This window comes from Citrus clementina, unplaced genomic scaffold (assembly GCF_000493195.1).
Source record: "Citrus clementina cultivar Clemenules unplaced genomic scaffold, Citrus_clementina_v1.0 scaffold_1, whole genome shotgun sequence".
Taxonomy (NCBI): domain Eukaryota; kingdom Viridiplantae; phylum Streptophyta; class Magnoliopsida; order Sapindales; family Rutaceae; genus Citrus; species Citrus x clementina.
Window position 1 is genome coordinate 24270804 of NW_006263303.1, and position 12831 is coordinate 24283634.

At 35.2% G+C, this 12831-nt stretch overlaps 3 protein-coding genes and 2 non-coding genes across 5 annotated transcripts; 3 read left to right on the plus strand and 2 right to left on the minus strand.

The window, feature by feature from the left end:
• Positions 1 to 196: 196 nt before the first annotated feature.
• Positions 197 to 268, minus strand: TRNAW-CCA. Its single transcript has one exon. It is a non-coding gene; the product is annotated as a tRNA-Trp (tRNA).
• Positions 269 to 407: 139 nt separating this feature from the next.
• LOC18055495 (photosystem I reaction center subunit V, chloroplastic) lies at positions 408 to 1278 on the plus strand. The gene has a single exon (XM_006452706.2). The coding sequence runs from the start codon at positions 644 to 646 to the stop codon at positions 1118 to 1120; it is 477 nt and encodes a 158-aa protein (XP_006452769.1). The 5' UTR covers positions 408 to 643; the 3' UTR covers positions 1121 to 1278.
• A 1400-nt stretch (positions 1279 to 2678) lies between these two features.
• On the plus strand, positions 2679 to 6474 carry LOC18055496 (high mobility group B protein 10). Its single transcript, XM_006452707.2, has 6 exons — positions 2679 to 3190; positions 4024 to 4102; positions 4468 to 4630; positions 4713 to 4793; positions 5095 to 5456; positions 6103 to 6474. Exons 1-6 carry the CDS (start codon positions 2997 to 2999, stop codon positions 6193 to 6195), a joined length of 972 nt encoding a protein of 323 aa, XP_006452770.1. The 5' UTR covers positions 2679 to 2996; the 3' UTR covers positions 6196 to 6474.
• A 166-nt stretch (positions 6475 to 6640) lies between these two features.
• On the minus strand, positions 6641 to 6712 carry TRNAW-CCA. The gene has a single exon. It is a non-coding gene; the product is annotated as a tRNA-Trp (tRNA).
• Positions 6713 to 10559: 3847 nt separating this feature from the next.
• Positions 10560 to 12400, plus strand: LOC18055497 (transcriptional regulator ATRX homolog). Its single transcript, XM_006452708.2, has one exon. It carries the CDS (start codon positions 10578 to 10580, stop codon positions 12360 to 12362), a length of 1785 nt encoding a protein of 594 aa, XP_006452771.1. The 5' UTR covers positions 10560 to 10577; the 3' UTR covers positions 12363 to 12400.
• Positions 12401 to 12831: the final 431 nt, after the last annotated feature.

Here is a 12831-nt window from a genome sequence, read left to right on the forward strand (position 1 = left end):
GTTGCCCTTAAATATGAAATCATACACCACGCATCAATGATATTAGGTCTTAGTTTCGTTAGAAATGTTATAGAGAATTTTGAAAGTGTAATGAAAAAAACAGTCTCAGAAATCAAATAGTAACACGTGTATGCTGCAATTAATGAAACTAACCTGGGGTTTACTAAAAAGAAAAGACATCCGCACTTAGGGGGATTGAACCCGACGTGAATCGAACACGCAACCTTCTGATCTGGAGTCAGACGCGCTACCATTGCGCCACGGATCCTAGCTGTATGGATCTAGGGAATATAAAATTTATATATTAAACGATAACCAAGAGTGGGGAGCTCTTCTGCTGACACCTGGAAGCTGAAACCAAAAATCTCTGATCCACAAGAGAGCCAATGAGACAAGGCCAAGTAACCTTAGCAAATCTTTCATTACTCATTCCCATCCTCTCATATCCCAGTGTGATTTTTTCTTAACCAATACTTGTATGGATCACGAGAATACGTGATCCATATCTGTGTTTCTATCGCCGCTAAGCCTGTTCTATTTCTTGCAAAAATTTATCATAATCCAGGAACTCAAAAACTCCATCATCCATCAAGGCATCAACCAGAACACAAAAAAGAAGGAAAAAGAGGGGGAAAAAAGAAAAATGGCAGCCTCATCCTCCTTGTTCACACCCTCCACCATCACCGTCCGAAAACACCAAATTTCACCCTCCACCATCTCATTCCAAGGCCTAAGACCCCTCAACACCAGGGCCAAAACCTCCCTCCCCAAGCTCGCCACCTCCGCCAAAAGAAACAGCTTCGGCGGCATTAAAGCTGAGCTGAGCACACCACTTGTCATCAGCCTCAGCACTGGCCTCTCCTTGTTCTTGGGCAGGTTCGTCTTCTTCAACTTCCAAAGAGAGAACGTGGCCAAACAAGGCTTGCCCGAGCAGAATGGAGTCACCCACTTTGAAGCCGGTGATGTTCGTGCCAAGGAATATGTTAGCCTCCTCAAATCCAACGACCCAGTTGGCTTTAACATTGTTGATGTTCTTGCTTGGGGTTCCATTGGCCATATTGTCGCTTACTACATCTTGGCCACCTCCAGCAACGGCTATGATCCCAAGTTCTTTGGTTGATTTTGTTATTTGTACTGTCTCTCTTTGTCTCTTTTAGTTTCTTAATTTCTCAAGTGTTGCGCTTTGTATAGTTAAATAAATTTCCTAGCATTTAATGGATGAGACCGATGATGTAATCTTTGCATTTTTCACGTTTTTAACGTGCATGTTTTCTCTTTGTCACAGCTTGCAGGAAAAAAAAAAATAGAAACTGAAAACAAATGATTTGCAACAAATGTTGACTCAAATATGGATTCTTGAGATCTCAACTCTCTAGTGGTGGCTTTGATCTGACTGTGGCCTGTGTGTCAGTAATTTGCAGCAATTTTTTTCCGGATTAATCTGAGCAAATAACTCGATGATTAATTATTAGTTAATAAATAAATTAAATTTTTTCCATACACTACCACCCCACCGTTAAAAAAATATATTACACAAAGTCTTTAAAAGTTCAATAAAACTCAAATTAATTAATAACTAATTTCTTCTGATTCAATTTATTAAAATTAATTAATAGACGTTTCGGAAGACTTGACTTTCCTTGAACTAAAACCATCAATTAGTCAGCTTTTAATTAAAAAAAAAAACCTAGAAATTGTTAACACTATTTCTTTTCCCCCCTAAATTATCATCATCCTTTAAATGAATCATCAAATAAATTGTGGACTGAACCACTCGGGCTACTTGGAGGGCAGCAGTTCGAATCCCCACAAAAGCATTGTGGGGGTATTTCCTTCTTCAATTAATTTGAGTGAAGGTAGTCTTTTCCCTTACCCATGAGTGAGGAGTAGACATCCTTCGAATATTTGTGAGGGTTAAAATCTGGGCAGAGCTCCATTAGCATTGATGTCAGTTGGTCCCAGTAATAGTCTGATTTGTAAATATCAGTAATAGTCTCATGTATATGAGTTGTAATCTGAGCAATAATCTCATGTAATAAAAAATAAAAAAGAAATTGTGGACTGGTTAATTAAGTTCCACCATGTACCAGTGAAGTTAATTTAACACGTTCATCATGGTAATTGTAGCTCACCATGATAGAACAGCCAGATTTCTAAGACCTATGTGGTAAGAGAATCAATTATGTTGACTCTTGTGGTTAAAGTCATTATTTTATTTTGATTAATTGCAAGCACTTTCATTCAACCAAAAATAATATAGATATGTCACTAAATTTTTATATAATAATTTCTTCTCAAAAGAATTTCTTCTCAAAAGAATTTGCATTAGTCACCGGCTATATATATATTCTACTCCATTCGCAACACTCACATTCTAATTTCTAAAAAAAGTTAAATAATAATAATAATAATAAATAAATAAATAAGAGCACTGATAATTAAATATAAAAAAAATACATGGAAATGAAATTATTGTTCGTATTACATTATCATTCTGACACACAAAATGGAAACATTCGTGCTGTCGTTAATGATGTCTTTTTGTGGTTAAATATAATTTTTTTAATAAAATATAAAAATAATAATTAATAGCTTGGGTGCGCGCCTCTAATCTTTATTTAATATAATAAACAATATAATAAAAGGGAGTCACCACTCACCCAGTGTCTTGCTTTGCCTTTACCCTTCGTCTTAATCCGATGACCTAACCTCATCTTCTCATTCCTCTTCTATCTCCCCTCCTCTGCTTGTGTTAGTAGTAAAAATAAAACTTTGATTCTACTATTATTCTAAATATATTTTATTTTATCATATAGTTTTTATTTTCGTATCATCTTTTTGTCAACCATCTAATCCTCATTTAATTTATTTTTGGCTAAGGTTATTATTTTTATCTAATTACTTTGCCCAAAAAAAAAAAAAAAAAATTAATCTTTCTTCTTCTTCTTCTTCTTCTTCTTCTTCCTACTATCTAATCTTTATCTCTCTCACAAAACATGTCGTCCCATATGTTAAATGGCCAAAAATCATCCGCCACTAGCAACAGCAACAGTAACAGCAACAACAACAACAGCAAGGCATCCAGTTACTACCCTCCACCAACAGCCAAGTACGAGGATATTGCTCAGAGTTCTGATCTTTTCTGGGCTACTCTCGAAGCATTTCACAAGTCTTTTGGTGACAAATTCAAGTTTGTGACTTTTGCTTTTCTTCATGTTTTCTTTTTCCCCCTCCGTAAATTTTGTTCCTTTATGATTTTTGGCTCATGTCTGCTAAACAAATTTTGAGCTTTGTGACTGAGAGCTTTATGTTTTTTGTAATTTTTTTTACCTTTTCTAAGTAATGTTGGATGATTGGTGGTCTGTTGTTAATTTATTTATATTAGGCACCATTAACTTCTTTTATGCTTGCCATGGATGCACAACGGGGATTTCCATTTGAGTTATTGCTCACTGATATGGCAGTGGTTCAGATCTCAATGCTTTGATACCGTGTAACTAATTGATATAATTACAGCTCGACAGTTTCTTCAAACTAGTTGACAGTTGGAGACAAGAATGAACATCCTGTTAGATTAGTTGGAATCTGGTTTGATAAGCTTGTCCAATGTAACTGCATGATTGGCCTAACGATATTAATAAGTGATTTGCTGGTCTTATTAAGGTTTCAATGTTTTGGTTCTTTGTATTTAAATACCATTATGCAAACTATGAGACCTGTCTGCCTTCTCTTTATTTGGCTAAAACTTCATCCGGTGTGACGTGGAGCATAGAAGTATTATATACATTTACTTTTGAGGTCATTATGTTTCTTCCTTGCTTTTATTTCAATCGACTCCTTTCATAATTTCCTTTGTTCTTTTTTCCTTCTTTTCCTCTAGGTGATTGAATGCCTTTACATGAACTCCTTTCATTATCCTCTTCTGCTGCTGGTCCACCAATAGAGCTGACCTTCTTAATAAAACTTAGAATAAGAAAAACGAGTACGATTGACATTCCTTCAATTTCTTTTTCCTCTGAATAGGGTTCCTACTGTAGGAGGAAAGGCGCTCGATCTGCATCGCCTTTTTGTGGAGGTGACATCTCGTGGTGGTCTTGGAAAGGTACAAGTTATTACCTTGTTTTAAATGAGGAGAATGGTGTGTGCAACATTCAACTCGTAAATCTGTTACAAAACCTAGCCTAACGATAATGGTGACAGTCTCATATTCCCTGGAGATGATTAAAGGATCATGTCATGTATTTTTTTTCTCCTATGACCTGCAGTATCTTGACCTTTTAACAAACTTCCAAGGATATTGTCACAGCTAATTTTTGAGGCATGGCTTGAACATTATTTCTGCATTTTCCGATGATACGATTTGTCTTGGTTATGTTTCATCTAGTCCATGATTTGATAATGATTGCAACTGGGATGATTGTTGAGGCATCTTCCATAGATTAATTAATTGTCTTGAAATGGTTTTAGGTAATTAGAGATCGTAGATGGAAGGAAGTGGTTGTGGTCTTCAACTTTCCCACAACGATTACCAGTGCATCATTTGTATTACGGAAGTATTATCTCTCATTACTTTACCACTTCGAGCAAGTCTACTACTTCCGCAAAGAAGCTCCTTCATCGTCAATGCCTGGTACTTGGAAATATGGATTTGAATTTTCTGTTAGAACTTTTGTTTAGATTTCATTATATAATTTGCTATTCTACTTCTACAGATGCTGTAAGCGGGAGCAGCCTTGACAATGGATCAGCATCCCCAGAGGAAGGTTCCACAATTAACCAGTTGGGCGGTCAGGGTATGTTTCATCCGCGACATTTTATACATTCATCCTTGATTATTTGATGTCTATTTATGATTAGTTCTTCTGCTTGTAATTCAGAATGATTTGTGTTATTACTCACTTTTTACATAAAGATAAATTGGTTTTATATGATTATCTACTTGTTTCAAAAAGTTTGAATTATGGTAGTTCTTAATTTTCCATCAGTATTTTCTTCACATGATACCTACTTTTTCCTCTTTTAAATTTTTTTGGTTTGATCTGTTGAGTAGTTGTTGGCAGATATAACTATTGTTGTTGTATATTTGACGTGCAGGGAGTTCAAAATTGCAGATTGGCTGTTCAGTTTCTGGAGTCATTGATGGGAAATTTGATAATGGATATCTGGTCACTGTGAACTTGGGTTCTGAACAACTTAAAGGTGTCTTATATCATATTCCTCATGCACATAATGTGTCTCAGAGTTCTAATAATTCAGCCGCGCCTACTCACCGACGTCGAAAGAGATCTCGGTTGGCTTTACGAGATCCCTCTCGGCCCAAGTCAAACAGGAGTGGTTACAATTTCTTCTTTGCTGAGCACTATGCCCGACTAAAGCCACACTACTATGGACAAGAGAAAGCCATCAGCAAGAAGATAGGGGTCCTTTGGAGCAATCTCACGGAAGCTGAAAAACAGGTTTACTAGATATTTACTTTCAATTCTTCTCTGGTGTCATGTCTCCATATCCTGATGTTTCTCAAGTGCTTTTCTTTAACATGTAGATAAGTACACACGGTTGCATTTCATGATTGGATATGAATGGTTTTCAAGAAAAATAATTTCAATGGATGCTACATATTGCTCTGAAAGTTTAGCCTCTGTTTCTAAGTTGATTATCGAACTTTTTAGTTATTTCTGATATTTGCACTTGGTGGTATGCTATTCAAGGACAGTTGTTCGTATATCAAAACTTGTATCCAGTAGGCAGTGACACTGAAGAGTAATTTAGATATTTATATTCTAGCAGGACTTGTTAATAAATTAAATTTTTGATTGGTATTAAAAGCAAGATGATTCTAGCAACTGGGATACTTGAGCTGATCCACTTACAACTTATTCGCATTTAATTAATCTAACTGTGATTGCTCTACGTCATTGTCTCTGAATCCATATTTGGGGCATATGAAATGAATACAGTGCAGGCTTGTCAGTGGTTCTGTACAGGCTTGAGCGTGGGGACATAAATGAAACCGTTTAAATTAGTCCGGCCGTCTTTTACAATGGAAGATTTTATTTTGTAAATTGGGTCACCCCTCACCAGTTCACTCTTACTGCAACGCAGGTTTACCAGGAGAAAGGGTTGAAGGACAAGGAACGATACAAGTCTGAGATGTTGGAATACAGATCCTCCTATGACTCAACAGTTCAGCAGTAACTTCCAGTGTATTGCTGCTTGCTTTTTTTGGGGATGGGAGAAGCCATCAATTAGGATGTAGAATTTTCTCTTCTTTCTAGCAGTTGTTGTTGTAACGATATGCCCCGGTGCAAAAGAGCAAAAGAGAAAAGAACTGAGAGGGAGGGAGGTGAAATGGGGCGGCTATGTAAAATATTTGTAACTCTTAAATTGGTAGGACACAACAGTAGTTGTTATGCTTTTCATTTGTCATAAGAAAACTGACCTCCCATTTGAAATGGCAATAGGATTGACTGGAAATGGAGCATCTTATATGATTGACTGGAAATGGAGCATTTTATGTCCATTCAAAACTATTGAGATACCATATTTTGAGAATCATGTAGTACTTTCGTTTCAACGTTGGTTAAAAGTCAATTTTGCTCTTCAAAAATGAAAAAGGGTTGGATCCTAATACTCGGGGAATTGAACCCGACGTGAATCGAACACGCAACCTTCTGATCTGGAGTCAGACGCGCTACCATTGCGCCACGGATCCCGATGGTGAGGATAGGTGGGATCTTATTGTATTAACCAAAATTATTCTGCCCAGTCTTACTGTTTATACCTCTTTTATCCTGACAGTTTTAATAATATGGTGTTATTATTCTCTCATTACTCTTAACTATATCAAAATAATAAATTATTAGCTAAAAAAATATATATTTTACTCTTTTGTCTGTTTCTTCCATAAGTCAAAAGATGATAGCAACCCCTAAATCTTACTGTTTTTACCACTTTTAACATGACAGTTTTTATATTATGGGGTCATTATTCTTTCATTACTCGTAACTACATCAAAATAATAAATTACTATAAAAACTGTTGACTATAAAAATAATATTTTACTCTTTTTTTCTGTTATTTCCGTAAGTCCAAAAAGATGATGTCACGATGACAAATTTGACTTTGCATTAAAACTATCCCAAATTTGAATTATACCATAAAATTTTAATCATTTTAACAAAACTAATTAAAAATTAAATATTACCCAAATCAAACCCATTAACAGCAAATCCCACAATGATTTGGAGTACTTCAATCTGATGCAGAACGAGAGAATGAAGAAGAGGAGGGAGTTACAGCGAGAGAAAAAGATTTAAGGATTAGAATTTTTGGGGGTGATTTGTTAAAGTGTAAAAATTTTATAACATATGGTAGCTATATTCAAGGCTGTTCTGTCACACTTTCAAAATTTTAGATACAAAACTGGGTTTGATATTTTATAAGTCAACTAACAGAAGAAACAGAAAAATAGTAATTAGTAAATCACTATTTTTTTTCATAGTTTACATATAAACTATTATCCTTCAATAATTCTTATAATAATTTGTTACTTCGATATAATTAGGTTACTGAAAGAATAATAACCCTATAATGTTATGTTGCTCACATCCCCATGTTGTCAATAAATATTTATTTTATGGCTACGGGCCTAAGATAGCGAATTTGTGAAGGTTTTTTCTATGAAAATATTGATGTTAAAGAGATAACTAGTATTATGAAAATTATTAGGGAATAAGTGGTAAGAATACAAAATATTAAGTGGGTAAGTAGCAATTTCTTTGTTGTAACTTGTAACAAGCATATTTAAAAAATAAAATTGTAACAAGCCTATGAGATAAGGAGACTGTTATAGAAGGTTGATGAAAGATAAAATCGTGTCTTTAAGATAAGCTTTTCCATGAAATTATAAAGAAAGATGATCTTGTCATTAAGAAATTAAGAAATTCAGAGGATCTCATAGCTGTATTCATACATAATTACAGCCTTCCATGTTTGTTTTCTCCAAAATAATTTTAATTTTCTTTTCATATTACCAGAAATTGTGCCAACAAGAGCCACATCGCCATGATAAAAGCAACATTTCTAGGGCCATGACTATCCGTATGTTGAAAATTGGAAATTAAAACGACCCAGAACCCAAAAAAATAGAAAAACCCTGTTCACATTATTCTTTAAATTCTCATTTAGTTACAAAAAAAAAATTGAAAAAAAAAAAAGAGAACCCAGAAGCCAGAACATATTGTTGACTCGTAATTTCTTCAATATGGTAATGTCTTTATTAGTTGAATACCCACGTTTCTTTCTTTCTTTCTTTCTTCTTCTTCTTCTTCTTCTTCTTCTTATACATTAGTCAAAAACTATATGATTTTGAGACTTGGAACGGAGTGCCTTATTTATTAGAAATTGTTGTGCTCAAAGGACTTTTAAGTAGTGCCAAAATTTCTTACGTATTTCTTTTGTCCATCTCTCTTCAGTCAACAAAAATTATCTGCAACTCTTGGACCTATGCCATTGCTGACAATTAAAGCACTAGCTATTAGCATGAAATCTTAACTTTCATTGGTAAATCACCCCGCTTTTTCACTAGTATAGGTATGATTTTGAGACTCTCCCATGTACATTAGTTCGACTAATTCTGAGCCCAAATATTTAATTTGTCATATCACAACATATTCAATATATAAAATGGCAACACTTTGCTTTATATATGAATTCATATGGTTATTTTAACTTTACATTAAGAGAATTATTTTATATTTGGTTAATTATTTGTTTCCATATGAGATTAAAAATAAATATAATCCTATATTTATGGGTTCAAATTCCAATGTTCAATATATTCTTTTAGAATTCTGAGTAGAGTGGTAACTTTTGCTTTGAAATTTTTTTCCAATTGGCCACATTTGATTGGTCCTTCTCCATTCAATCGCGTATTTGATTAGGTCACATGCATCATCCTTTATGCTACAATGAACCACCCAATGTTGGGTCATTGAAAAACAAAGTATCAATTTAGATATACGTCTGTAAACATTTAATAACCGAATCAATTTTATATATCCTTAATAAATTATAAAAATAAATATGGCACTTACCATTTTAAATCCATAGCCCCAAAAAAAAAATAAATAAATAAAAATGTAATGTTATTCAAGTCGATGGCAGCTTCCATATTGTGATTCAAGAATTGGAAAGTCATGGACGTGCAGCTTCTTCAGAAGGTTTAGTCCCAAAGTGTGAATGGGAAGCTTGGTAATGCACTTATATAGGGTCTTCTACATAAGTTATGAATGGTTGAGAGTAAATTTGATACGATGATGCAATCTCAACCGTTGAAAGTATATTAAATTAATTAATTAATTAATAGCCTAGAAATCACTTTGTAATTTGTGTTGTGTTGATCAACATTATCATTTATGAAAAAGAAAAAAAAAATGGTTTAAGGATAGCAATGACAATGGATAACTATGAAAATTAATTTAAACCCAAAAGTACATATATATATAATATATATACGCACACACATTGTTGCATCCACTACTCCACAGTTGAAGAATCCCAATCAAAGATATTGTACATAATGAAAAATTTCTAATTACCCAAATAATCCCAATTACTAAAGGAAAGGTTTTAATTTAATTTGCAAATGCGAGAGGGATTATCGGGGGAATCATTAATGACCCATACACTCCATAGAAGTCAAAAAGAAAAAGGAAAATTAATTATGAAATTAAGAAAATTACAAAATAAATAAGTAAAATCCAAGATAGGGTATGGCAAATGGTAAAAAATATAAAATAATAAATAATAGAAATATATATATATATATTTGAATAAATCAATAATGATGCAGAATGAGAGGCAAAGAGGCTAAGAACGTGACAGTCAGTCAATTTCCCACTACTCTAAAAAAACTTAACCAATTCTAGTGTGACTCCTCATTTCAACTCTCAACTCTCAACTCTCAACTCAACAGCTTAATCTTTCGAGGTTCCTCCTCAGCAATCATCATCATCATCTTCTTCTTCTTCTCTTTCTGTGCTTTATATATATATATATATATATATATATTTTTTTTTTTTTTTTTTTAATTTTACGGATGGGATTCTTCTTGTTCTTGAATCTTGCTTAGAAGAAGAAAGAGGAAGCTGCTGTTTTTTTATAAAAAAAATAAATTTGGGTTAATAGAAAATCTCGGTAATTATTTCCATCTGGGTAATCTTTAGTTTAATAGAAAATATAGATAAAATCAACCTCTAAGATTTTATTTTTGTTTTTATTAATTATAATTATTCTTATATTAAGGTCGGTTTTTGGAATTCTTGAGTTCCTTCTAAGCCAAGGAAATACAGAAAGGAGCTCAGCTAAACCTAATTTAAACTTGTTCTTCTTCTTCTTCTTATTATTAACAGCATATCTCATTATACTTTCAGCTTCTGCTCTACTACTGCTCTACAGTCGTCAGTGACTCTCTTATTAGTTCTTTCTTTCTTTATGTTTTAACGTCACTTTTCAATCACTGTCACCATCAAAACCCAAAAAGAAAAAAAAGAAAAAAGAAAGAAAGAGTTAACATAATGGCTGAAGAAGATCAAGAAGATCAAGAGCAACCACTTCCTGCCGCAGTAGCAGTTGAAGCTGCTCAAGAAAAGCCAAATCAACTGGTTTCTGAAGCTGACGATGATACGGAAATAACAAAAGGGTCTTCTTTATCTTTGAAGCTGAAGATCCCAATAACAAAGCCTCCTGCCGCTGCTGCTGCTGAAGCTGATGATCGTCAGTTTATGGAAGAAGATCTGCTGCTGCAACGAGAACAAGAACAAGATCAACAAGATCGCGGCGGGGTACTAGGGCTGCCAAGAACGTGCAGTGAATGTGGGAAGCAGTTTACTTCTGGTAAAGCTTTGGGTGGCCACAAGAGAGCTTGCCTGCAGAAGATCAAGAACGGCACTACTCATAATAATCAAAACCCAAGATTGATTAAGAAGGCGGTTGCTGTGAAACTGGAAGAAGCAGGTGAAGAGGGTAATATTAATAACCATATATGTTATGTATGTCACCAGAGTTTTAGATCTGTCAAGTCTTTGTACGGCCACATGAGAAAGCATCCTGAGAGAGAGTGGCGTGGCGTTCAACCTCCAAAGCACTACTTGTTGAATCATCGTCGTCAGCATCCTTCTCCCTCTTCTTCACCAACAATTCATTATCGTCTATCACGTGATAATCGTGATCATGATCATTATGATGACGATGGTTATGATGTTGATGGCAGTATGGGATCCGGTGGTGAGGACTTGGTGGAGTCACTGAGGGGGTGGTCGGCGAAGAGAAAGAGAGGTCAGAGATTGATAATGTCGTCTTCTTCGGATGAAGATGAAGATGAAGATGAAGAAGAAGCTATGCAACAAGCTGTGAGTGATCTGCTGTTGCTGGCTCAACTTAGTGCTGATGATTGTAACGATAATAAGGAGCAGCGGGGGACGTTTGACCATCATCGAGTCGTTTCATCTGTTGACTCTGGATATGGTGTGTTAAAGATTAAGGATAATAACAAGATTGATGATGATAATGATGAAGATGATGAGAGGGAAAAGAAGAAGGGTAATGTTGAGATGAAAGATGGCAATGGGTTAGGGTTCGATAATTGTAATTCAGAGGATATGTGGACTGTGAAGAAGGATTATGAAGGTGATGAGGATGCTGGTAGCAGTGATATGGATGATCAGATGATGATGATGATGATGAAGAAGAAGCAACAGAAGAAGAATAAGAGGAGAAGATTGAATGAATTGGATGATGCAGTACTAGAGGGTACCACTGCTGGTGGTGGTGCTCTCAAAGAGGAGCCAGTGGTGATGTCGACTGCTCAAACATATTCTTGCCTTATTTGCAACAAGTCTTTTGACAAGCATCAAGCTCTTGGAGGCCATGTAGCTAGCCACAACAAAAACAAGAATGTTAAAGAATCTTCATCTGCATCCGCCGCCGCCGAGGATAGCAAAGGTGAGGACAAACTAGCAGCAGCAGCATCCGATGAAGAAAATGGGGAGTCATCAAGAGAATTAGCTGCAGCAGCAGCAGCAGCAGGTGGAAGCAGTGAGCATAAATGCAACATATGCAACAAGATATTCCCAACAGGACAAGCACTTGGAGGGCACAAGAGGTGCCATTGGACAGGCCCAGCCGAAGCGTTCTCAAGCTCAAGCCAGGTGACAACATCAGCCGGTGAAGTTACTCAAAGAGCTCCTAGTCCCAGCAGAGTAGTTCATGATTTTGATCTCAATGACACTCCACCTGAGTATTATCAATTTCATGGTTGTGAAGCTGCTGGGCCTTCAGCTGCAGCAGCTACTATTTCTTAATTCAATTGGGATACACAGTCTCTTCTTTATTAGTTCAGTTAATTGGTCTTTATTTTAATTTTTTTTAAGTCTTAGTTAGTTGATTGAGTTAGCTAGCTCTAGCGAAAACAAAGCCACAAAAGGAACCCTCTTGGTTCTTTCCTAATTTCTCAAGTGGGGTCTCTTAGGACCTTTGTCGCTTTGTGTTAAAATTTCTTTCATGCAGAGCATGATGGTCTATTAGGCTTTAATGTGAAGGAAAAGATTAGAAAAAAGGTGCTATGTTTTTTTTTTTCCTCCCCAAATGGTGTAAAGCGAACTGCATTTACATTTTTTTTATTTGGGGGGTCATTTGATATTCATTGCTTTGTCCTTTCAGTTCTTATTACTACTCGTGTTCTTAGTTTGATGACTGAATCTTTAACAATTTTCTCTTGTAAGTTAAACATTCGAATCTCACTCACATTTAAAGTGTACATTATGCGAAAAT

What these genes read in the sequence shown, in the direction of transcription:
- LOC18055495 (XM_006452706.2), top strand. Translation starts at nt 644, where the DNA reads ATGGCAGCCTCATCCTCCTTGTTCACACCCTCCACCATCACCGTCCGA.
- LOC18055497 (XM_006452708.2), top strand. Translation starts at nt 10,578, where the DNA reads ATGGCTGAAGAAGATCAAGAAGATCAAGAGCAACCACTTCCTGCCGCA.
- LOC18055496 (XM_006452707.2), top strand. Translation starts at nt 2,997, where the DNA reads ATGTCGTCCCATATGTTAAATGGCCAAAAATCATCCGCCACTAGCAAC. An exon ending in TCCTTCATCGTCAATGCCTG is followed by an intron (nt 4,631 to 4,712) that starts GTACTTGGAAAT and finishes CTACTTCTACAG; the next exon opens with ATGCTGTAAGCGGGAGCAGC. An exon ending in TAACCAGTTGGGCGGTCAGG is followed by an intron (nt 4,794 to 5,094) that starts GTATGTTTCATC and finishes TTTGACGTGCAG; the next exon opens with GGAGTTCAAAATTGCAGATT.